Source organism: Loxodonta africana, chromosome 1 (genome assembly GCF_030014295.1).
Source record: "Loxodonta africana isolate mLoxAfr1 chromosome 1, mLoxAfr1.hap2, whole genome shotgun sequence".
NCBI lineage: Eukaryota > Metazoa > Chordata > Mammalia > Proboscidea > Elephantidae > Loxodonta > Loxodonta africana.
In genome coordinates, this window is record NC_087342.1 from 52,327,205 (window position 1) to 52,351,019 (window position 23,815).

The following is a 23,815-nucleotide window of genomic DNA, read 5'->3' on the forward strand; positions in this document are numbered from 1 at the left end:
CCTTACCACCAAAAGTAAACAAGTTGCCATCGAGTCAATTCCAAGTCATGGCAGCCTCATATGTGTCAGAGTAAAACTGCGGTCCACAGGGTTTTATGGCTGTGACCTTTCAAAGTAGATCGCCAGGCCTTTCTTCTGAGATGCCTTTAGGTGAGTTCAAACCTTTCAGTTAGTAGCCCAGTACTTAACCATTTGCACCACCCAGAGACTTATCACCACCCCCTAAAAAGAAAAACTGGCTGTGTTTTTATTTTCTTCAGCAAGCCAAACAAAGTCTGGCACTGAATAAATGTTGGAATGAGTATATCAATGCATGGGTAAGTGCAAAAAGCTTTTCAGTCAATAACTTAAAAGCAAAACAAAACAATGCTGCTGTGCAAAATGTGTTGATTAATGAACTCTGAACAATTGGTTGTTTCTTGGCAACTGTAGTTTTCACAAGGATAAGATTAAATGGCTTTTTACATCCTGTGTTTGGAGAGAGAACAGAACAAAGGTTTTACAGGAAGTATGCTCCACTCCAATCCAGTTGGACAGGTGTATAATCTTGCATGGTGTATTTTTCTCCAGACAATGAGAAACTGTGACCTGAGCAAGTTATGAAACTACTGCCATGGCAATGAATAAAATGGAATGCTGCTCCTTCCTTCTCTGTTAAAGAGAATCTTCAAGGCCAACCATTCTCGACATTTCATTATTTGCAAGTTAATGTTGGATTAGTGCATTCTGCCTTTATGAGCCACTAATCCCTTTGGAAACCCTGGTGGCGTAGTGGTTAAGTGCTATGGCTGCTAAACAAAATGTCCGCAGTTCAAATCCACCAGGTGCTCCTTGGAAACTTTATGGGGCACTTCTACCCTGTTCTGTAGGGTTGCTATGAGTCGGAATTGACTCGACAGCAGTGGGTTTGGTTTTGGGTTTAATCTTTTTGAAAATTTACTTAAATTTTACCAATGCTTTCCTCCCAAAATCCACATACACACAGTTTTGCGTATCACTTCACGGATGTAAAGTCTCTAAAACCTAGCCATAAATCCTGCAGATTAAGAACACGTGGGCCAGACACGCTAAGGTCCTTCTGAGCTCTACAATTAGTTCCACTCATTTCTAAAAGTAAAAAGAATAAACAAAACCACAGAGTTATGCCTATATTGCTTTGACTCTGGATTTCATTCTAAAACCCACTAATATATATTCTAAAAGATTCCTGATTAGAGCAAAAGGCTTTTCAAACCATAAGGCTCTTCTCTGAAATCTGACAAATACTGGAGCAGGTGTTAAGTGTGACACTCTGGTGATAGATACTGAATATAGTAATTATGCTGTAGAGTGTTAGGTTAGAAATTAATTTCAGAATATATACATTTAACTATTGCTGTACTTTCCAAAGGGCCACTGGTGATACAGTGGTTAAGAGCTCGGCTGCTAACCAAAAGGTCAGCAGTTCAAATCCACCAGCCACTCTCTGAAATCTGTAGTCTGTCCTGTAGGGTCACTAGAAGTCGGAAACCACTCAACCGCAACGAGTTTACTTTCCAAGCAACAGATCAGATTTCCTTGGGAGGATGAGGCAGAGTACACGGGCATCCAACAGAATATACAAAGCATGTGATTTGTAAACATCAGTTTTATTCAAAGTTGTTTTTCTTTTTGGATGGCAGATTATTTTGCATTAAATATGAACACATATGTCATGGAGTAAAATGCAATAATCATATTTTTTAAGATAAAATGAGACAAAAAGATTTTCTACTTACTCCTTTGGTGCATGACCAATAGACTCCCACCCAGGAATTCACACTTTGACTTTAGTAGTACTTTGGTGGAAATAGTTAAGAAACAATAAATTAAAAAACAACTTAAATAAGATAATGTGACTTTTTGTAACATAGTGAAGATAACTAGCACAAACAAAGTGAGGGGATTATAATTCTCAAGAGACTGAGAACCAGATGGGCTATAGCATTTCAGGTTCTGAGGACAGACTATTACTTATGGAGCTGCCACAGCTGATAGAAGACATGGCCTTCCTGGAGCTGCAATGACAGCCCATCAAAGCATCCAGTGAAGTCATTCTGACAAAGACCCAAACCAGTATCAATTAAAACAACAACAGTACAACCAAATGGGTTGCGGTGGAGTTGATTCCAACTCATAGTGACCCTATAGGATTCCGAATTGTCAGTACATAATTGTTTTAATTGATCCCTGGCGATGCAGAGGTTAAGAGCTTGGCTGCTAACCAAAAGGTCATTAGTTCCAATCCACCAGCCACTCCTAGAAAACCCTATGGGGCAGTTCTACTCTGTTGTACAGGATGGCTATGTGTTGGAATCAACTCCACCGCAACGGGTTTGGTTTTTCTTCTTTTCTGATACTGACAATTCACAATATCAGAGAACAAACGTTCTTGGCAGCAAAAAAGGTCTGAAGTGCTAAAAGGATTGCATTACATTTCAAACGGGGTTGAAGATTTGACATCCAAGTATGCATCTAACACCTGCTTTCCAAGTCGACCTGCAATGGCATTTATGAAAACTAATTATGCGTCCCTGGGCGGTGCAACTATTTACGCGCTGGACTACTAACCAAAGGGTTAGAGGTTCAAACCCATCCAGAGGCACCTCAAAAGTAAGGCCGAGCAATCTACTTCCAAAAAATCAGCCACTGAAAACCGCTGGAGCACAGTTTTACTCCGCATACATGGGGTCGAAATGAGCCGAAATTAAGGGAGCAATTTACTCTATCGGAAGTGTGTAAAACTTATAGTTTCTAATACATCCCTAAATCTCCATACCGTATGAAAACCTCCAACGTAAAAGGCAATATTTACCGTTTGATTTTGCCCCTAACCGGCGACGTTCCTTCTGGAATGCTCCCCTTCTGTTAAGTCAGTCAGTTTTTATTATACCTCCCACGTGGTGCGTCCTCCTCCCTATAATGTGCCCCAACCCTACAGGTCCCAGGTCCGATCTGAGAGTCAGCTCCAAGAACCAAGCTGGAAGGAAAATTGTGCTGTGCGGGACTGCGTGGCCCGCGCAGACGGGAGTCCGGGAAGCGGACTTGCAGAGCCCGGACTTCAGTTTTGCACACCTGGCCCTAAAGTCCGCCGACTCCGGTGACTGCGAAACCTAAATCCCAAACCTCCTTGTCCTCCTACGAGAGAATGTGTGTGTGAGAGAGAGGCTCGTTCCGTTGCTTCCTGCACAAAAACGAAACCTAACTCCCCTTCACCTGTATCACAGCCCACATCACCGCATCCGCCGCACTAGGCCGCCGCGACAGCCTCCTCCCGCTTTAGGCCGGAAGTTGGCCCTGCTCCTGCCTGAGAACGTCAGGGAAATGAGGGGCCTCCGCAGAGAACGTCCTGCCCCGCTTCCCTCGGACGCACCTAGCTCACGAACCAAAAAAGCCAGTGCCGGGGAGTCGATTCCGACTCACAGCGACCCTATAGGACAGAGTAGAACTGCCTCATAGAGTTTCCAAGGAGCGGCTGGTGGATGTCAACTGCCAACCCTTTGGTTAGCAGCCGTAGCACTTAACCACTACGCCAGTTTCCTAGAATATGTCTGCGTACCCCAATTTTTTTCTTTTTACAATAAGAACCATATCCTCACGTGACGTTGTCTCCTCTTCTTTTCTTGGAAAACCTGCGTCATCTCCGAGCGCTGAAACTTTTCACGGCTGCAGGCGCCTAAAAGGCAGCCCCATGGCCGTGACGTATAATTTGCGCGCCGACGAAGGAAAGCCCCTGCTCCTCTTGGGCAGAGCGCGGTACACTCCTTTACGCTGTACAGGGCTCTTTGAAGAGACACGTGCGCTGTTGAATGGAGCTGGTCGCTGGTTGCTACGAGCAGGTCCTTTTTGGGTTCGCTGTGCACCGGGAGCCCCAGGCGAGCGGCGACCTCGAGGTGAGAGCCGACTCCTGGAGGGGCCACCGGAGGCGGGGGAGGGGTCAGGTTGGTTCCCACGTGGCAGAGGTAAACATTTGGGCACCTGATGTTTGTCGTCTGATGTCTGTGGATTAATTGGTGAATCAGACTCAGAGACTTAAATAAAAAGTTAGCCTTTTAAAACCTGGAGTAGGCATTTCATAAGAATGATCATATGTATTAGATTAGAGAAAATGCCCACAGTAAAGGAAGGAATCTGGCATTTCTGAACGCGGGCAAATGAGTCGTAGATTGTGGGTTTAAGGGTTGCTCCCATAAGCAGACCGCGGTTTAGCTATTCAGAATTTAATGAACAGTTCGCTCATTCAGTTCAGTTTTTGTTCTGGAATTGTACAACGTATTAGAGCTGGGTCAAGATAAACTCAAAATAAAATGACACCAATTCGTTGGATTATTCATTGAGCACTTACTGTGGGCTAGGCAGTGGAGGTGCAAAGATGGGGAAGATATGAATCCTGAAGACATCCCCTCCATAATGGTGAAGGACTGGGGAGACGGAGATAATTATGTTACCAGATTATGAATAAAAATGTTAAATGAATTGCCAGTAGTCAAACAGGTAGGACATGCCCGGGATTAGAAATTACTCTCCTAATTTCTAGCTGGTACTATTCTTTTCCTTTTCCTTTAAGTAATCCTAGGTATCTGTTAGAAACCTATTTCATGTTTATCGTTAACTAAGGTGTGAGTCTGGAACTAACCAGAAAACTGGAAGTATATGACTTGACTAACGGCTTTTGTTTATTTTGTTTTCTAGTCTAGTATAAATCAGTTTTTGGCGGTTGCTTAAAGGTGACATGTCTAAATAGTCAAAGATGATGCTATTAATTGTAGGTTCTTTGTAATAAATTTGTTTACAATGTTCCAGACATATAATAGTCCTCATAGCAAATCTCTAAGGAAGGTAGAGTTATCCCCGTTTTACAGATGAGGAACCTGAAGTTTAGATAAGATCTGCTTAATGCCAGGCTGCAAATAAGTCCCCAGATGTCTTTGACTCTTGAAGCTCTTAACCATTATCCGATGTTGTTGTGTGCCTCTATAGGACAGAGTAGAATTGTCCCACAGGGTTTCTAAGGCTGGAATCTTTACAGAAGAAAGCTGTCACATTTTTCTCCTGCACAGTGGCTGATGGGTTCAAACTGCCAACCTTTCATTAGCAGTGGAGTGCTTAACCACGGTGCCACCAAGCCACCTTCATTACCCACTGCTTCTAAATCTAGACAGACAATTGCCTAAACAATCAACATTGCTTTCATAATGTGTACAGGCAGGAGTTATTCTTTGATTTCTGGGTGTAGCAGCCCCTCAAGAAAGTTGTGCCTTTGTGCAAAATTATGGAGGACCATCTGTTGCTTTTAATTAGGGATTTATTTGCAGTAACACATCTTAACCTGTGTATTCAAAGAAGTTTGTTGTTGTTTTCTTTCTTGGGTTTACTTGTTTGTTTTTTGGCTGATATTTCTTGGTGTGTCTCCTTTAATGTAAGGCATACTGTTTGTGTATTCTGCTGTCATTCTTTGCACTGATGCAATCACACTGTGAAATCCAGAAGTTACATGGCAGTGAGTGTAATCGTTGGTGATTCTTCACAGCTTATATTGGTACTAATGCAAACATCTTACCCTGTTAGTTTTTCTTTATAAACTTGTTCTGTATTTGTTTATTGTCTGCCTAATGGAAAGAAAGCTCCATTAGGTTAGGGACTTTGGTCTTCTTTGTTTACTGCTATATCTCAAGTAAGAAGTGACTCGATGGCACCAAACAACAACAACTGCTTAAAATAATGCCAAAACCCGTTGCCATCCAGTTGATTCCGACTCATAGTGACCTTATAGGCCAGAGTAGAACTGTACTTTAGAGTTTCCAAGGAGTGGCTGATGGATTTGAACTGTCAACCTTTGGGTTAGCAGCCGAGTTCTGATAAAACCAAAAAAACCAAACCTGTTGCTGTCAATTCTGACTCATAGCAACCCTAGGCATTCGGTATTTGAATCAATAAATTCAAATCAGAATTTAAATATTTGAGTGAAAGAATGATACAGAAGTCTCACATGTAAGTAAATATGTAAGGAGTTAAAGATTTGGAGGGAACTTTAAAAGTCCCTCTAGTCCAGTCTTCATGACCGTGTCCTGGAGTCATGATACCTGGCATTCCTGTCTCACCTTCCACTTGCCTTCCTTATTCCATTCTCAGGTGATTTTTTTTTTTTTCGATCTACATATTATTGTGTAGTTTCTTCTCCATTGGTGATATCCATTGGTAGTTTTCACAGATTGTGGAACCGTTTATCTGTCTCTGGAGTACTTGGATGTGACTGTGGCACTGATGGTAGGTTTTACTCTTCAGCAGAAATGGACCGCTGTGGCTGACTTCACTCACCATGCCCACACTGCTTCCTTGTCAGCCGTGGCTGTGAATAGTCGTTTTGTAGTCACTGGGAGTAAAGATGAAACAATTCACATCTACGACATGAAAAAGAAGATAGAGCATGGGGCTCTGGTGCATCACAATGGTAAGACAGCTGTATTGTTTAAGATAATATGGGGACACTGTATTTTACAATGTGCATTTAGGCAAACAGTTCATTAAGCCAGTATTATGGAGCAGATCCTGTGCTACAGGACATACAGATGAAAAACTTGGTCCCTTGCTTTCAAGTTGCTTACAGTCTGCCTTGGGAGATGTAAGGAAATGCTTAACTTAGTCAGGGAGGGCTGGGGTGGGGGCTTACCTAAAGGATCCTTAAAATTACATCTGAATTCAATCTTAAAAGAGCATTGTCAGTTGTTGGCTGGATGAAGTTTGCAGGGCGGGGAAAGGGATTCCAGGCAGAGCAGGCAGTGTGAGGAGCACAGGGAGCAGCATCATAGCAATAGCTAACTTTATGGAGGGAATGTCATGTAGCCAGCACTGTGCCAAGAAGGTACAATTAAATCTTCAGTTTATAGAAGGGAAAACCTCAGTTCAAAGATGTCACCTCACTTGCCCAAGGTCATAAAACACTGAAATTAGAGCCTGAACTTAGGTCTGGAGTCCATGTCTTTAACCACTGGTGTCCTTGGGGAACTGTGAGCAGTTCGGTGTTCTGAGGTTGGGGGTGGCTGGAGAAGTAGATGGGACCGGATCACAGAGGTCCTTGTGAAGCACAGGTCAGGAATTGAATGGGGAGGAAGGGAGTGGCACAAGCCTGAGGGAAGTGTTGGTAGTTTCAATAGGGAGAGGTGCCATCTGAGAACAAGCAAAGAGACCAATGACTGTCCAGTTCAAGTTGGAGGCTATGGGTTGAGAAACACCAGTTTGTAGGGTATTTTGAGTTTCTTCAGCAATAAGCCACAGATATTTCTATAGGGAGAGGAAGTTACTTGGTTTGTGCAATAGCAGGATTGTGTTACAGGGGATTGAGAATTTTGATGAAAGGCTGTCTGTCTAGAGAAAATGTGGTGTCAAGGGTCCATAGATCTCTGAAATAAAGCAGATGGAATGTGAGTGAAGGAAGGCCTGAGACAGCAGAAGGACAGGAGGTTGTGGTCAAAGACTAGCTTAACAGAGTTTAGGAGTTCTGACACGAAGCAGCTTGAGGTGATAATGCTGTCCAGGTTGTAGGTGTGGGGGACTAAGACATTCACAGAGAAGATGAATGTCCCTGTAGTTGAGGAGGTCAAGGAGCAGTGATTCTCAACTCGTGGTTGGGTTGTCCACACTGATGGTGAAGTTGCCCGGGATAGTTGCAAGATCAAGGCATAGAAAGACCGAACTTTTTCTTTTTCTCAATGTTGAACACTATATGCTGTTTTCGTTGGATTTTCTCAAGGGAAGGAGAATGAGAGGTCTAACTTGTGTTTGAGAAGAAGGGAAAGAAAAGGAAGAACTCAAAATTGCCGAATCAAGTAGATACGTACTTAGTTCGGGGAAACTCAGGCATGGAAGTTGGTTCCTGCAGTGACAAGCAGAGAGGATAGGTAGCATCAGTCTCTTTTATTAGACAGTCTTTAGCTACGTTGACAGGTATCTTGCTCTTTAACAGAAGCTAGGCTTTGAGTGATTTCAACATGTGCTTCTTTTCCCTTTGGTCTCCTAATCCCAGTTCATCCAAGGAAGCTTCTTTCTCCCTTAGGCTTGGAAGAAATAAGATAGATCTTATCTGTCCAAACCCGTGAGTACAAGTGTCCAACAAGAAGAAAAGGACTCACCTAGAAAGGGTTTGTTTGGATGGGGAAGGGCTGAGGTAGGGCTACTGGTTTCCCCCATTCCTTGTATAGATCCTGTTTTTCCAACAGTTAGTGATTGATAAGCTCTATTCTAGAGAACAGATCATCATGGGCAGAAGCAGCAGAAGATGTGGGAAAGCAAAATCTCCCGAGTAAGAAATGGGATAATAGGGAAGGTGGAAAACCAGGCAAGATCACTGAGTTTCACACTTTGAGAAGCAGGTGGTACGCAAGCCCACATATTGTTAGTATTTTTGTTGGGTGCAAAATATTCATCAAAGGTGCTTGGGCTCTTCCAATATAAAAGGCAGTGTAGAGATGGACCAGGAGAATGCAGACATGGATAATAATGGATCAGGGGTGGACAGACTTATTCTGTAAAAGACCAAGCTGTAAACATTTAGGCAGTCTCTGTCGTTAACGACTCCGTTTTGCCATTGTAGTGCAAAAGCAGCTCCAGTGGAAAAGCATTTCCAGAAAGAGGCCGCAGGCCTGTTGCAGACCCCTGAGCTAGAGGACAGTTAAGCTGGGAGATGCTAATGTCAAAGGAGTGGGGGTTTTTTGAGGGTAACTGTGTGATGGTGTGGATCTGCTGTGGGGAGCTAGAAGAAATGCTGGCTTGTTCTGCCACCTTACCCCCTCCAACCTCCAAGTTTCTAGAGTTGTAGGGGCAATTCCAGGTTTCAGTTTAGGCAGAGGGAGTAGAGTATTTTGTGAAGGGGTTGAAAAGATGTAGGAAAGTTTATCATGGAGAGGAGATGCTGGGGGCATAGTTGAAGAACGTGAGTAACATTTTATAAAATTGTGATGTAGATGAGAAGTGTGTAGAAGGCGAATCAGTTACCAGGAATTATCATCTGGAGTGATAATAATTGGATTGTGGAGGATTGGGTAGCGAGTGCACTGTTTAGAATGTGAAAGTCACATGGTTCTACACCTAGGTTGGTTCTCTATTGTAGCTAGATTTGGGTGACTTCCTGATCAAACTGCGCTAGCCAGCCGTCTCCTGAATGTGTGACTGTGGAGACACAAAGCGAGAAAGTGTGGACTGATTAGTGCAGACCTGTATCTACAACTGGAGAAACTCTCAGCTGAAACTATTTGCATAGGCTTGAAGCTACGTATATGTTTTTATAATAAAAACTTAATTTCTTCAACGAAGGCATTGCATGTTTTACTTACTGCACCATAACCTTCAAACCAGGAATGGAGTTTGCATTCAAAGTGAATATTTATTGCCTGTCTTGAATTCTCCACAGGCACAATAACTTGTCTGAAGTTCTATGGCAACAGGCACTTAATCAGTGGAGCAGAAGATGGACTAATCTGCATCTGGGACGCAAAGAAATGGGAATGCCTCAAGTCTATTAAAGCGCACAAGTGAGTCCGGCCTTCCCCCACTGGTCTTCCACTGTCACAGCAAAGTTGGCAGCTAACTGGTAGTTTTCTTTTAGAGGGCGTGTGACCTTCCTCTCCATTCATCCATCTGGCAAGCTGGCCCTGTCTGTGGGTACAGATAAGACATTAAGGTAAGTCATTATGACCAAGGGCATTTTTGGTGAGTTTTAGTCTTTATTCTCCAAGTAAAACAAGAACCATGCACCAAAGCATCTTCTACTACAATAATTACATACTGTGTTTGTATTGTTTCCCTGCTATTAACCATGTAAGGATATTGTGATACGGGGAGAGGTTGAAACCTGTCCGTGATGGCAGGATACAGATGACATGCTCTGCGTTAGATACTTGCTTGTCATCGTACTCTGTAAAGTGAAGAGGAGGTTGGTCCTAAAAAGAAATGCTTCAGGAAGTGAAACCTTTTGAAAATATAACGGGTGCAACATCGTAAAAGGGTATGGAGATAGAAGGAGCTTTACTCTCGTTAGATAATTAGTATTTCAGGTGTTACTACAAGGAAAATGCAGGCCCTCTAAAAAGCCACGCATTTAGTGAAACTCATTTTTTCTTTTATGCAAATCTTCATTATGCTTTACACTTAGTAAGTTTAATTGACGATCATGCCATAAGTCAGCTTCCTGTTTTGCAGAACATGGAATCTTGTGGACGGAAGGTCAGCATTCATAAGAAATATAAAACAAAGTGAGTATTTTTGTTTTAAAATGTATTTTGCAATAACTTGACAGAATATGAATATATACACACTGTTGTGTGAATGTGCATACACAGATTTATTTTCCTGCATAATGGTGGTTCTTCTGAAAACAAATACTTTAGCTTACTTTATTTTCCCATTTTAGATCTGATTTCTCTTGTGGCTCTGCCACCCACTAGCTGCATGACTTTGGATAATTTTTTGAACCCAGTTTGTTATCTATATTATTTAACTTGGAAAATGTGTATCAAAAGTCTATTGTGAAGATTAAATAAAACAATGGATGTGAAATATAAATAGATAAATGAAGTATAAATATTGCTGTTTTTATCATTACTATGATCATTTTATTTTTTACTTGTTGAACAAAAGATGCGTTCTGTCTTTTTGTTTTTTCTTCAAACTTACAGATGCTCACATAGTTGAATGGTCCCCAAAAGGAGAGAAATACATAGTTGTCACGATGAATAAAATAGACATCTACCAACTGGACACTGCATCTGTTAGTGGTACCATCACAAATGAGAAGAGAATCTCCTCTGTCAGGTTTCTCTTTGTAAGTGACCAGCAATCAGTGCGAGAAGGTTAGCGGATATGGTGCTGGTCAGAATTAGTGACAACGTTCTGGATATTCTTTTCTCTCTCCCAGGAGTCTGTCCTTGCAGTGGCAGGAGATGAAGAGGTTGTAAGGTTTTTTAACTGTGATTCACTCATGTGCCTCTGCGAATTTAAAGCTCATGAAAACAGGTATTTTTACCAATATCTATGTATGTGTAAGGAACCCTGGCGATGGAGTGGTTAAGTGCTTGGCTGCTAACCAAAAGGTCAGCAGTTCAAACCCACCAGCCACTCTGCAGGAGAAAGATGTGGCAGTCTGCTTTCATAAAGATTACACCTTTGGAAACCCTACAGGGTGGTTCTACTCTGTCCTGTAGGGTTGCTGTGATTCGGAATTGGCTTGATGGCACATGACAACGTGTGTGTAGTCACGGTAAATTTCAGTATGTAACGATTTTTCAAAAAGCAAGGTGTGTATTTTTTGCGAATAACTGCAGCAGAGATCGATATATCTACATTATGTGATTTCTGGAGTCATGGCAAATGGTGTGTTCTTGGTCATAGTAATGCAAAAGTGGTGAAATTTTACCAGGATTAATCATTTGCTCAAGATACTTATTTCTCAAATAAGTATCTTGGGACCTGAAATCAAGCATATTTGAGCAAATAAGGAATTTAACAATCTTGGAGTTTTGTCCCTATCTTAGATACCTAGTGCTGCTGTAACAGAAAATACCACAAATGGGTAGCTTTAATGAACAGAAATTTAGGGGAATGATTCTTTGTCTACTGTGGGAAGAGGTCCTTGTCTCATCTCAGCTTCTACCCGTAGGCTCCTTGGCGATCCTGTGGCATGTATCTTCTCTCCGTTCATGCTTGTTTACTTAATCTGCTTTTATATCTCAAAAGAGAATGACCTATGACACGCTGTATGCTAATACTGCCTCATTAACATAACAAAAGCCATTCCCAAATGAGATTGTAACCACAGGTATAGGGTTTAGGATTTACAACACGTATTCTTGGGGGATCACAGTTCAGTCCATAACAGTCCCTGACCTTTTTCTTATCCTTTTACTTTTTCCCCCTTGCCTCTCTCTGCCCGCTCCCGCACTATCTTTCCCCTGCAGAAGAAACTAAATAATTTATTAGAGTCACTGTTTTGTGCCTGTCCCATAGTTAGATGTTTTATTTTTTGTCTCTTTTAATGCTTATGGTTTCTAGAGGGTAAAGTCTTAGAGTGGTGGAGTAACGTGGCCAAGATTATTCAACTCTAAGGCGGTGAAGCTGAGATCTAAACCCAGTCCCGTCTGACTCAGTGTCTCTGTTTTTTCCACTGTAATTTTGAAAAAGTTGGTAATGTACAGAGTTATAGTTTAATGTTTCATTTGCATATTTCTATATGTCTCAAATCAGTCTTAGTTCTTGTTTTTTGAACAATAATTAAATTTTTAAGACATCAGTCTTCGTAAATACTGAGAATACTGCAGTCAGAATAGGGGCCTGCTTGTCCCCTGTACTGGGAAGTGAGCACATTCTCAAGGAGCCATTATAAGTGCAGTGAATACACTTACTGTATCTTACCATTTGTTCATTTGTTTCTCAATACTTACTGAGCATCCATTACGAAGTGCTGTGCTGGGCAGGTAACAGTGAACAGAAGGGCAAGGGCTTTCCCGCTCATGGCTCTTACTGTGCAGGTTGATGAAACACAAGTAAACAGATGACTGTAGCAGGAAGGAAACAGAAAAGTATTATGGTTAAATGAGGGTAATTTATTTAGATAGGATGGTCAGGGAAAGAGGAGTGAGACAGGAAGGATGAGAAAGGAGCAGGTTTTAAAAAGAGCCATGAGAGACCCGCAGACAGACAGGAGACATGACTAAGGGGGAGGGCCACAGGCGCACGGCCTTACAGGCCAGGGTAAGGAGCTTAGATTTTATACTAAGTGCTTTTTTAGATTTTGGTCTTTTTTTCTTTTTTTTCCTTTTTACTATGGAAAAATACAAAGGCAGACAAACTAGCCTAAAGAATTACATACATACATATATATATATATATATATATATATATATATATATATATATATATATATACACTTCACCACCCAGCTTCAGCAATGACCAGTTTATGGCCAGTCTTATTTCTTCTGTATCCTCAATCACGTTTCTCACATGGGAGTTTAAAGCAGATCCCAGCTTTGTAGCATTTTAAGCCTGGGGTTAACATGATTGATTTACATTTTTTGAAAGATTGTTACAGAGCAAGAATGGCAGCAAAGAGGCCAGTTAGGTGACCTCTGTAACCCGGAAGAAAAATGAAGAGTAGCTTAGACTAGGGTGGAGCCCCTAGAGATGAAAAACACGGAAGCCTAGGAAAGGCCTTGAGCCTCTCTATTGGCACACTTACCTCTCCCTACTGAACTTGTTAGTTTCTTGAGGTGAGGGGCTTTGTTTCACTTGTCTTTGTATCCTTTGTGCTATCCTGATTGTTTGTTTATAGTTGTCTGTCATCTCTAAGACCACCACCAGATGTGTTGGTGTACTAATTGGACTCAAGACTTTCATAGCTGTACTCAGAACTAAGATTTATTACAGTCGAAGGATATAAAGCAAAATCAGTGCAGGGAAAATCCACATGGGGTGAAGTCTGAGGGAAACCAGGAGTAGTCTTCCAAGGGCCCTCCCCCAGTGGAGGCACACAGCGTGCTCTTAGTTCCTCCAGCAGTGAGTTGTGGGAACACGTGTGAAATGCTGTCTACCAGGGAGGCTCACAGAGACTCAGTGCCTGGGGTTTTGACTGGGGCTGGTCACCTGGGCACTCTGCCCAGGATGTACCAAAATTCCAGACTCCCAGAACAAAGGCAGGTGTTCAGCATAAACCACATTGTTTGCACAATCTATCTGGGCACAGTGAGCCTCTTTTATCAGTTATAGTGGTGGGACCTTTCCCAAAATCCAGGTTCCCAGACACTAGCCAAGGGCCGGCGTTGTAAGCAGACCTTTCAAAGGATAGCAGTGCAGTCAGGCCTGCTCTGTCAACTCTTTTTTGCACACTATCTTTGCAACTTTTTCTTAAGATATGGTTGGCAATTATGTCCTAGAATTTAGACCTAAATAAAATTTACCTATAGGGTTGCTATGAGTCAGAATTGACTTGACGGCAACAGGTTAATGGGAATGTGAAGCAGTTAATTTCAGGCACCATTCATTGAACACAATTTGGGAACGCTTGAAGCATTGAAAAAACAAGAAACTGTGTGCGTAGAAATTTCATAACATTATTGCCCTGTTTGAAAGAAAGGATCTTTTATGTTAGTACTTCTGTCCTAGGGTGAAAGACATACTCAGTTTTGAAATCCCAGAGCATCACGTTATTATCACAGCATCAAGCGATGGGTTCCTCAAAGTGTGGAAGCTTAACCACGATAAGGTCAGTATTTTAGCACAATGTAAGTACATTTTAGTGCAAGTCTCACTATTAGTTTAAGTGAGGTAGAATTGTCTTTTAAGGGTCTTAAGACATAGATGTTTCAGTAAGCTTTTCTGATTTCTCTCAGGCATAATTGATTTTTGGTTTGACAGGGAGGCTTCCACAGAAGTGCCTCAGAGGTTGACTTGTGAGTCTGAGCTGACAGGATCCCAGACTTCCTCTGCTCTTTTAGTTCATGAAGCTCTGCTTCCATCTCTTCTGCATATTGCGGTTCTTTGTAAGGTTTTGTTAGATAAAAATACTGCCATTGCTAAAAGAATTTCGGAGAATACTGATCTATTGAAGAACTAATAATAGTTTTGAATCAGGTAATTGGAAAATTCCTTTCTAAAATCTCCTTGCTGTAGCCTGTCTGTCTTGATTTATTGATTTTCTCACAAACACACATTCTGAGAGAGTGATTTGTTAAGGGTCTACTTTGTGCAAGATGCTTTGTTAAACCCTAGAAATGAACAAGACGTGGCCCCGTCTTCAGTGAATTTACAATTTCTATGTACTTCTGAGATATTTGGGACATGGATGACAGAGTTAAACCAGTCAGGAATTAAGAGAATGGATTCTTTTCTAAACATCGTAACAGAAGTTAAGGAGATTATAGAAGAAGTAGATAGGCTTGTATTAAATTTAGATTTTGTAACGTGGCTTCCAGTGGGACTCAATAGTTAGTCCAGAGTTTTTTGGTGAACATGAAACTAAAGAAAAGGTCATGGCAACCCTCATTTCCTGAAATATTCCTACTATACACAGAGAATATCTCGAGTGCTTATCTTTCTCATGTCTTCGGATTCAGACTATCCCCTAGACAAGTTGTCGTGGTCAGGTGCCATCGAGTCGATTCCAACTCATAGCAACCCTGTGTACAACAGAATGAAACACTGCCTAGTACTGCATCATCCTCATGATCGTTGCTGTGTTTGAGCCCATCATTGCAGCCACTGTGTCAATCCATCTTGTTGAGGGTCTTCTTTTTGCTGGCCCTCTACTTTACCAAGTGTGATGTCCCTCTCCAGGGACTGGTCCCTCCTGATTACAAGTCCACAGTACATGAGACAAAGTCTTGCCATCCTTGCTTCAAAGGAGCATTCTGGCTGTCCTTCTTCCAAGACATACCTGTTTGTTCTTCTGGTAGTCCTAGGCAAGTGCCGAGTATAAATTGCTAGATTTGCTCCATTGAACCCTTCTTTTACATACTCCTTTGCTGTCAAGGAAACCCTGGTGGCGTAGTGGTTAAGAGCTATGGCTGCTAACCAAAGGGTTGGCAGTTCAAATCCGCCAGGCGCTCCTTGGAAACTCTATGGGGCAGTTCTACTCTGTCCTACAGGGTCGCTATGAGTCGGAATTGACTCGATGGCACTGGGTTTGGTTTTTTTGTGGTTTTGCTGTCAAGGCCCCCATTTCATATATGGTCCTTTACACATGTCAGTAGTACCAGGCAGTTGTTCCATGTGGACCTGGGAGCCATTCTCTCTTTCCATTATGTATTTAGTTTCCTTTTTCTCTTTATCTTAAATTTCTCTGTACTGTTCACGTGATGTTGTGGAGGTAGAGTGTGTAAGACACTACGTGTAGCATATTTCATTTATGAAAGCGCTTGACCATCGTGTTTCCTCTAGCAATTTTATGGCGAATCTCATTTTGGAAAATTACCACAATTTTTTTAAGGCCTTTTGCATGTAATTTTTTTTTAATATAAGTGGACAGTCAGCTACAACTTACAGTTTTCATTTGTCATGTGTTAGTCAATTTACTGTAATGGGGGAATTTAAGTTTTATTTTATGTCTTAAAGTTGTACTTTATTTTTATAAACCCTGTAATTGAAGTAAAAGGGAAAGGAATTGTGAAGAGATTTGGCTTATAATTATTTCTTCTTTTCCCAATTTATAGACTTTTTTTTTCCTATTTTAACATTTCTGGAAGCAGGATTTCATTTTTAAATTTACAGGTATATTTAATCTATTTAAATTTACAGATGTATTTAAATACATGTTATTATAGTTAATATATTCAGGTAGCTCCGAAAAGGCTGGTAATAAGTTGACTGTACATCTTTTAACCAGTGATATTTTACACTGAAGAAATACAGTAAGTTTTAAATTAAGGTAACGTGGTTATGGATAAAGAAAAGTAATTATTTAAAATTCCGTCACATTAAGTATTTGTTATGAATTGGTATTCTTTCTGTTGTAGGGAGTTCCCCCATCTCTCCTCTGTGAAGTAAACACTAAAGCCAGGCTGACCTGTGTGGGAGTGTGGTTGGACAGAGTGACAGACAAGAAGCAAAGCCTCCTTCCAGCTGCAGAGCCTTCCCCTGGTAAATGAAGTCGGTCATTTTTTCAAATTTGAGTAATCTTTTACCTCTTGAATTGGAAGTAGAAGTGGAGATTCGGATAACATTGCTTTGTTGTCAGCCTGTGTTCATTCCATTGAAAGGGGGGGAAAAAAAAAAAAAACAACCAACCAGTCTTTAAATGCACTGTTTCTTGTGTTGCAGTAAGTAAAGACCAGTCCCAAATCCACCAGAAGGAACCTGGGGATGAAGTGCAGGAAGAAGAAAGGCAGTCAAAACCTAACACAAAAAAAGGTGGTTTAACTGGAGACAATGGTAAACCAAAGAAAGAAAACAGCCTGGTGTCTCCCAAGAAGAGGAAAATGGCAAAAATGCTGGAAAAGAAGAAAAAAAGGAAGAAAATACAAATGATACGGCAAGTTGCAGCCTTCTCCTATGAGAAAACTTCTTTGCCTGAGTAAAAGCAAAGAATTTCTTCTTTTGGAGAAAGTGTACAGCTTTAAAAATTACTTCTAGGTGTGTTTCTTAAACAGTGATACAATTATTTTTGACAGGCAATATGTATTATGTATCATGGTGGTAGCAGCTTTCTCCTAAGAGAAAACTTTTTTTCCGAGTAAAAGCAAGGAATTTCTTCTTTTGGAGAAATTATACAGCTGAAAAAATTACTTTTAGGTGTGTTAAACCGATAAAAATCTTTTTGGCAGGCAACATGTATTATATATCACAGTAGTACATACTATATGTAGTATATAATTTTACTGTTGTGTAAGCAAATAAAAGCTTTTTCTCAAAATGTTGTAATTTCAAATAATACAGAATCTTGAACACGCTCTTTACCAGAGATGTATAGGGGAGTTCAAAATTTTCTCCTTAATGTAGGGAGAATGGAAAAACCACCTTACTTTGGTTTCTTCAAATGGTTCTAGTAAATTATTTGTTGCTGTTGTAATTTTAATGCAGATTTTGTTCATTTTGGTACCAAAGGGTATAAAAAGATTTTCATACCAGCGTATTAAGACACATTTAAAAAATTATATATAAAGCAAATATATGTATGTACATATGTATATATAAAACGTATGCCTAAGTTTAGGGTTAAGTACATAAAGAAGGTTAGAGAGAGAGGTTGCCAAACTCTTACCAAGCAGTGGATGACAAGATAATGAGGAAAACAGATTTCCAATTTTGTTTTCATCCCTTTCAGGGCATCAAAAAAATCACATCCCACTCAATATGGGGAAAGGACTTAAATATACATTTTACCAAAGAGGATAATCAAGTGGCCAACAAATACATGAAAAGATGCTCAACGTCATTAACAATTGTTGTGTGCTAGCAAGTCAGTTCCTGCTTAGCCACCCTATAGGACAGAGTAGAACTGCCCCGTAGGGTTTTCTAAGCTATAATCTTTACGGGTGCAGATCACTAGGACTTTTTTCCCAAAGAGCAGCTGGTGAGTTCCAATCACTGACCTTTTCAGTCAGCAACTGAGCACTTAACCGTTTGTGCTACCAGGGACCTCACCCCTGTTTGAATGATGATGAATAAAGAAGAAAATGGGAAACAGGTTTTGGAGAAACTGGAAGCTAAATGTAAAATGGAATGTAAAATAGTATAACTGCTGTGGAAAACAGTTTGGGGGTTCCTTAAGAAGTTGGACCTAGAACTACCATATGACCCAGCAATCCCAATTCTAGGTAAATGCCCAGAAGTGAAGGCAGGAGTGCCAGCCTGTACACCAGTGTGCACTGCCGTACTTCTCACAACATTGAGGGAACGTTTCCGCCAGAATACTCCCTCATATCGCTCCCACCTTAACCCTGGAGAATCACAAATCTATTCTCCACTTCTATAATTTTGACAAAATTATAATAAAGAGGATGATACATTCACTCAGCATAGTTCTCTGGAGATGGATCCAAGTACTAACTCTCTCTTCTCCATTCCCACTCACCCTGGTAACCACTAACAAACTTTGGTTTTTATGCATTTGCCTACTCTAGATATATCATGTAAGAGATCATATAGTACTTGTCCTTTTGCAGCTGATTTCTCAGTATGTTTTCAAGGCTAATCCAATCAAAATATGTATCAACTTCGTTTCCCTTGATGGTGTAGTAATATTCCATTGTCCATTCCCTGGGTTGTTTCTACCTTTTGGCTGTCGTGAACAATGCTGCAGTGAACAAGTATCTGTGTTCCTGCTCTGAAGTCTTGGATATAAACCTAGGAGTGGAATTGCTGGATCGTGTGGTAACTCTAAATTAAAAAAAAATTGCCAAGTATTTTCCACAGCGGCTATACCATTTTACACTCCCACCAAATGCGTGAGAGTTCCAACTTCTTCACATCTTAGGGGTGAAGTGGTATCTCATTGTGGTTTTGATTTGCATTTCCCTAATGACTTGGAGCATCTTTTCATGTGCTCCAAGATGTCTATTCAGATTCTCTTCCCATTTTTTGTTTGGGTTGTCTGTCTTTTTGTTGTTGAGTTGTAGGAGTTCTTTATATATAATCTGGGTATTAAATCCTAATCAAACATGGTTCCCAAATATTTTCTCCCATTCAGTAGGTTGTCTTTCCACCTCCAGGGGTGTTGATCATACTTGTGACAGGAGTCCTCTGGTCTCACCATGGAGTTAGGGCAGCTCTGCTGTTTATTAACTGTGACCTTGTACCAGTTAAATAACCTCTCTGCCACAGTTTCCTCCATCTCTAAAATCAGGTGATAGTAACGGTCCTTAGCCCATAGGGTTGTTTTGAAGATTCAATGAGTTAGTACATGTAAAGCACTTCAGACAGCCTGGCATATGAGTTGTTGTTAGGTGCCACAGAGTTGGTTCCAACTCATAATGACCGTATGTACAACAGAAAGAAACCTTACCTGGTCCTGTGCCATCCTCACAGTCGTTGCTATGTTTGAGCCCACTGTTGCAGCCACTGTGTCAGTCCCATCTTGTTAAAGGTCTTCCTCTTTTTCGTTGACCCTCTACCAAGCATGATGTCCTCCAGGGACTGGTCCCTCCTGATAACATGTCTGGCGCAGTACATCAATTGATTTCTAGATTGCTACTTCCTTGGGCTGTATATGTTTTTGCCAAGAGGGGCAATGGTGGTTCAGTGGTAGAATTCTCACTTTCCATGCAAGAGTTCAATTATCAGCCAGTGCGTCTCCTGGGCAACTACCACCCATCTGTCAGTGGAAGCTTGTGTGTTGCTAAGATGGTATACAGGTTTCAGTGGATCTTCCAGACTAAGGTGGACTAAGAAGAAAGGCCTGACAATCTGCTGCTGAAAATCAGCCAACGAAAACCCTATGGATCACAAAAGTCCTATCCCCAACCGACCAGGGGGATGATGCTGGTCTGGGCAGCATTTCACTTCATTATGCGTGGGGTTGCCATAAGTAGATGGCACCTAACAACAACAGCGTTTTTGCTGATACTGTTATGGCTCCAATGCATGAGACAGGAGACATGGCAGATAGGATGGGCTGAGAAATTAGGTGATATTTTTCATAATTTATAGTGTTAATCCCACAGAGAAAGGTTTATTGACTGGATGTTGCCCATAAAACTTTAAGAAACTTCTTAAGATCTAAGAGTTCACATTGTGCATGTTCAATAGACATTACTTGAATTGAAACATTGTAATTTGGGACTCTAGATGTTTTTTGTTCAGGGTCCCATTAGTTTGTAAAGTCAACACCTTAGAGGCTGCAAAGATGACAAAACAATGCTTAAAGCTCTATTCCTTCCTCATGAGCTCTTCTATTGTGGAGATGGTATCTACTGCTGTAGGGGTGTGTGTGTGTGTGTGTTCAGCAGACAGTCCTGACTAAATGGCTGTGTGAAGAAAAACCTGATAGGTCCCAGTGATCAGAGACTAAAAACAGTCTCTCACACAGTCTTGGTCACACCCTAGTAACAGGCTTGTGAATCACGGTTCCAGTACTTCAGTGGGTTTCTATTTGAGAGCTGAGCTACCTCCTAGAAAATATTAATATCAACTAAAAACACAACTAAACACAACTTGTTTGTTTAATCACTCTGGGAGTAATTGAAATACAGTAGAAACCAAATTAATTTATATTTTGATGGACTGCACAGTCATAAAAGAGCTGTATGTTTTGGTTGAAAGATTACACAACGAGGCATATAGTGTAGGGCTAGGAGTGAGCCTAAGAGCCCTGGTGGTGCAGCGGTTAAGTGCTCAGCTGCTAACTGAAAGGGGAAAAAGATCTGGTGATCTGCTCCTGTAAAAATTAACAGTCTAGAAAACCCTGTGGGGTGGATGGTGCCCGGCTACCATGACTGAACATTTTAATCAAAAATTATAAGAATCCTGTTCAAAAGGGGAAAACGCAGAACAGAATTTCAAATTTCCACGGACTTTCTGGGGCCATGAAGGCTGGATGAACCCTTAAAATTATTGCACTGAAATAATCTTTAAACTTTAAGCCAGAAACACCCCATGAAGTCTTCTTAAAATCAAACAACAGTTTAGCTTAAGTAGTAAAAAATGTCTGCCCTGAGCCTTAAATTAAGCTCTTTTAAGAGCTATATGGGATCAAACTGACAACCACAATTCCAGAGATTAGATAAGAACCTTAGAGGGCAGTGAGTTTATGTTAATTGGGGAGGAACAGCTCCAAGAATGTAATCAGTATCACTGAATTGTACGTGTAGAAACAGTTGAATTGGTGTTTGCTGTGTGTATTAACAACAAAATAATTTTTTAAAGCTATATTAAAAAATAAAATATGGGGCAGTTCTCTACTGTCCTATAGTGTTGACTCTGAGTCAGAAAGGACTCAACAGCACATAAGAAGAATGAGTCAACCCAGACCCAACCAGGTGCTACCAATGGAGTCAATTCCAACTCATGGCAACCCCATGTGTGTAGAATAGAACTGCTCAATAGGGTTTTCAAGTTTTGGAAATAGATTGCTGGGCCTTTCTTCTAAGGTCCCTCTGGGTGGCTTTGAGCTGCCAGCCTTCGGGTTAGTCCAGTGTTTAACCATTTGAGTCACCCAGTGAGTCAAACAGACTTAATTTCAAATAACAGTTCTACCAGCGACTAGGTCTGTAGGCAATTTATAGTTCTCTGAGGTTCAATTTCTTTAAAAAAGCAGGGAAGGTGGCTGTAGTGTCACTAGAGGGATTGACAGGTGACATTGTCAGAGGGGGTGCCAGCAAAATGACTGTCTATAAAATTTTTGTGCAGTGTTTTGGCAGAAATTTATTTTTTATAAAAATATCCCTGTAGTTCTAACAACAAAAACATTTTTCATAAGCCAGCTTACATGTGTCAATATACCTACAAAGCTAAAACTCTATGCTAATTTACTTTTTGAACCTTCTAATGCGTTCTGGTCTGTGAGGCATCAAATCGTGTGATTTCGTATGTACCCGCTACTACAAGCATGTACTCTTGTTTTCGTTGCTGCAGGTGGGTTTTATTTTTTAGTGATTTATCTTTTTGACTTTTTTATTGTACAAGACACAATGTTTTGTGAAACAGGTTGCCAAACCCATGACATGTCAACACTCTCCTCCACCCCGAGTCCCCCATTTCCTGTCCCCCTTTCCTGCCCCCTTCTCCCTTCTAGTCCTTGCCCCTGGGCTGGTGTGCCCATTTAGTCTCATTTTGGTTTATGGACCTAATTTTTGGCTGAAGGGTGAACCTCAGGATTGACTTCATCACTGAGCTATAAGGGTGTCCAGGAAACCCTGGTGGCCTAGTGGTTAAGTGCTACAGCTGCTAACCGATGGGTCGGCAGTTCGACTCTGCCAGGCGCTCCTTGGAAACTCTATGGGGCAGTTCTACTCTGTCCTATATGGTCGCTCCACAGCACTGGATTTGGTTTTTAAGGGTGTCCAGGGGCCATACTCTCAGGGTTTTTCCAGTCTCTATTTATCAGACCAGTAAGTCTGGTCTTTTTGTGTGTGTGTGTGAGCTAGAATTTTTTTGTACATTTTTCTCCAGTTCTGTCCAGGACCCTCTATTGTGATCCTTGTCAGAGCATTCAGTGGTGGTAGCCTGGCACCACCTAGTTGTGCTAGACTCAGTCTAGTGGAGGCTGTGGTAGCTGTGGTCCTTTGGACTAATCTTTCTCTTGTGTTCCGTTTTCTTCATTCTCCCTTGCTCCAGATGGGGACTACAGGTGTTTTTATAGTCTTTGATTTTGCCAAATTTTCTGGTGTTTTAGCTCCAATATTGTGGTAATTAGTATTTGTGAGGAGCCCTGGTGGCACAGTGGCTAAGAGCTACGGCCGCTAACCAAAAGGTCGGGAGTTCAAATCCAGTAGCCACTCCTTAGAAACCCCTATGGTGCAGCTCTACTGTGTCCTATAGGGTTGCTGAGTCGGAACCAACTCGATGGCACCTAACAACACCAACACCAACAGTATTTGTGAACCTGTATCAATAACTTTTTTTGAGAATAAAGCAGTAATTAAAGGAAAAGGAAAAGGAGAAAAATCAAAAAAGGCTTCGGCTCAGTTACTAATAATGTTGTAACTAATAATGTTAACGATGTAGAAAGATTTCACAATTTTGTTAGTATTCATATAATCTAGGAAATATTATATTTAAGCAATTTACATATTCTATGATTAATGCTGACAATAAACATTATTAAGGCTTCTATATAGTCTGGTACAGGAGGAGGGCCATTGGGGAGGGGGGTGACACCAACCCTAGTAATGCCACTGGGAGGTGGGATCATGATGCATAAGATACGTAAGGTTTGAAGCTTGCCGTATGCATAGTGAAGAGTCTCTAAACCCTTTCCTGTTGGTTAAGACAAGTCCCACTGTTCATTATTCAGGAAAAAGTTTCCAATTAATATAATTTGCTGACGGTTTGCATACCGAAGTTACTCAGAGTTCCTAGTCGTTTTCAGCTTTGGCTGGTTATAATCAGCTATAAAACCTGGGCTTCAGTGTTGGTATCTCGAAGGCATCCTCTGCAGCCTGATGCAAAGTTTGGGTTTCCGACTTTTGGCCACGCCGAGCTTCACGCTGAGACTGGTGCCAGTCGGCCCAGTCCGCGCCCCGCCACCGGAACGCAGTGCCGGAGCCAGGATTCCCTCCCCATGGTAGCACGTCCCGACTCCCCGCCCCGCCTCTCGCCGCGCAAGGGTCGCAGGGCACGAGCCAGGCTCCCGCCCCACGCTCGCACACGCCAACTCC

General features: G+C 41.4%; 2 protein-coding genes across 20 annotated transcripts in view; one reads left to right on the plus strand and one right to left on the minus strand.

Moving 5' to 3' along the window:
• The window catches only part of C1H6orf52 (chromosome 1 C6orf52 homolog), a 56,696-nt gene extending 52,969 nt beyond the window's left edge, over positions 1–3,727 (minus strand). For 4 of the 18 annotated variants that reach the window (XM_064280595.1, XM_064280604.1, XM_064280602.1 and 1 more), the window contains exon 1: positions 2–3,727. The gene's annotated coding sequence lies outside the window, so the exon portion shown is untranslated. The remainder of the gene's footprint in view (position 1) is intronic. The other 14 variants (XM_064280545.1, XM_064280535.1, XM_064280573.1 and 11 more) reach the window with 13 other exon arrangements.
• On the plus strand, positions 3,490–23,092 carry PAK1IP1 (PAK1 interacting protein 1). Of its 2 annotated transcripts, none has more exons than XM_010597572.3 (10): positions 3,490–3,911; positions 6,304–6,469; positions 9,425–9,545; positions 9,620–9,694; positions 10,213–10,265; positions 10,689–10,834; positions 10,928–11,025; positions 14,169–14,268; positions 16,517–16,640; positions 16,821–23,092. In XM_010597572.3, the coding sequence occupies exons 1-10, from the start codon at positions 3,828–3,830 to the stop codon at positions 17,075–17,077; spliced, it is 1,224 nt and encodes a 407-aa protein (XP_010595874.2). In that variant the 5' UTR covers positions 3,490–3,827; the 3' UTR covers positions 17,078–23,092. The 2 variants fall into 2 exon arrangements, with proteins under 2 accessions (XP_010595874.2, XP_003417902.2); XM_003417854.4 differs by having other exon boundaries at positions 6,307–6,469; positions 16,821–23,086.
• Positions 23,093–23,815: the final 723 nt, after the last annotated feature.

Bases quoted from the DNA above. Each gene is read 5' to 3' on its own strand.
- PAK1IP1 (XM_010597572.3), top strand. From the start codon at position 3,828: ATGGAGCTGGTCGCTGGTTGCTACGAGCAGGTCCTTTTTGGGTTCGCT. The intron at 10,835-10,927 runs GTAAGTGACCAG...TCTCTCTCCCAG, and splicing joins CCTCTGTCAGGTTTCTCTTT to GAGTCTGTCCTTGCAGTGGC. The intron at 16,641-16,820 runs GTAAATGAAGTC...CTTGTGTTGCAG, and splicing joins AGCTGCAGAGCCTTCCCCTG to TAAGTAAAGACCAGTCCCAA.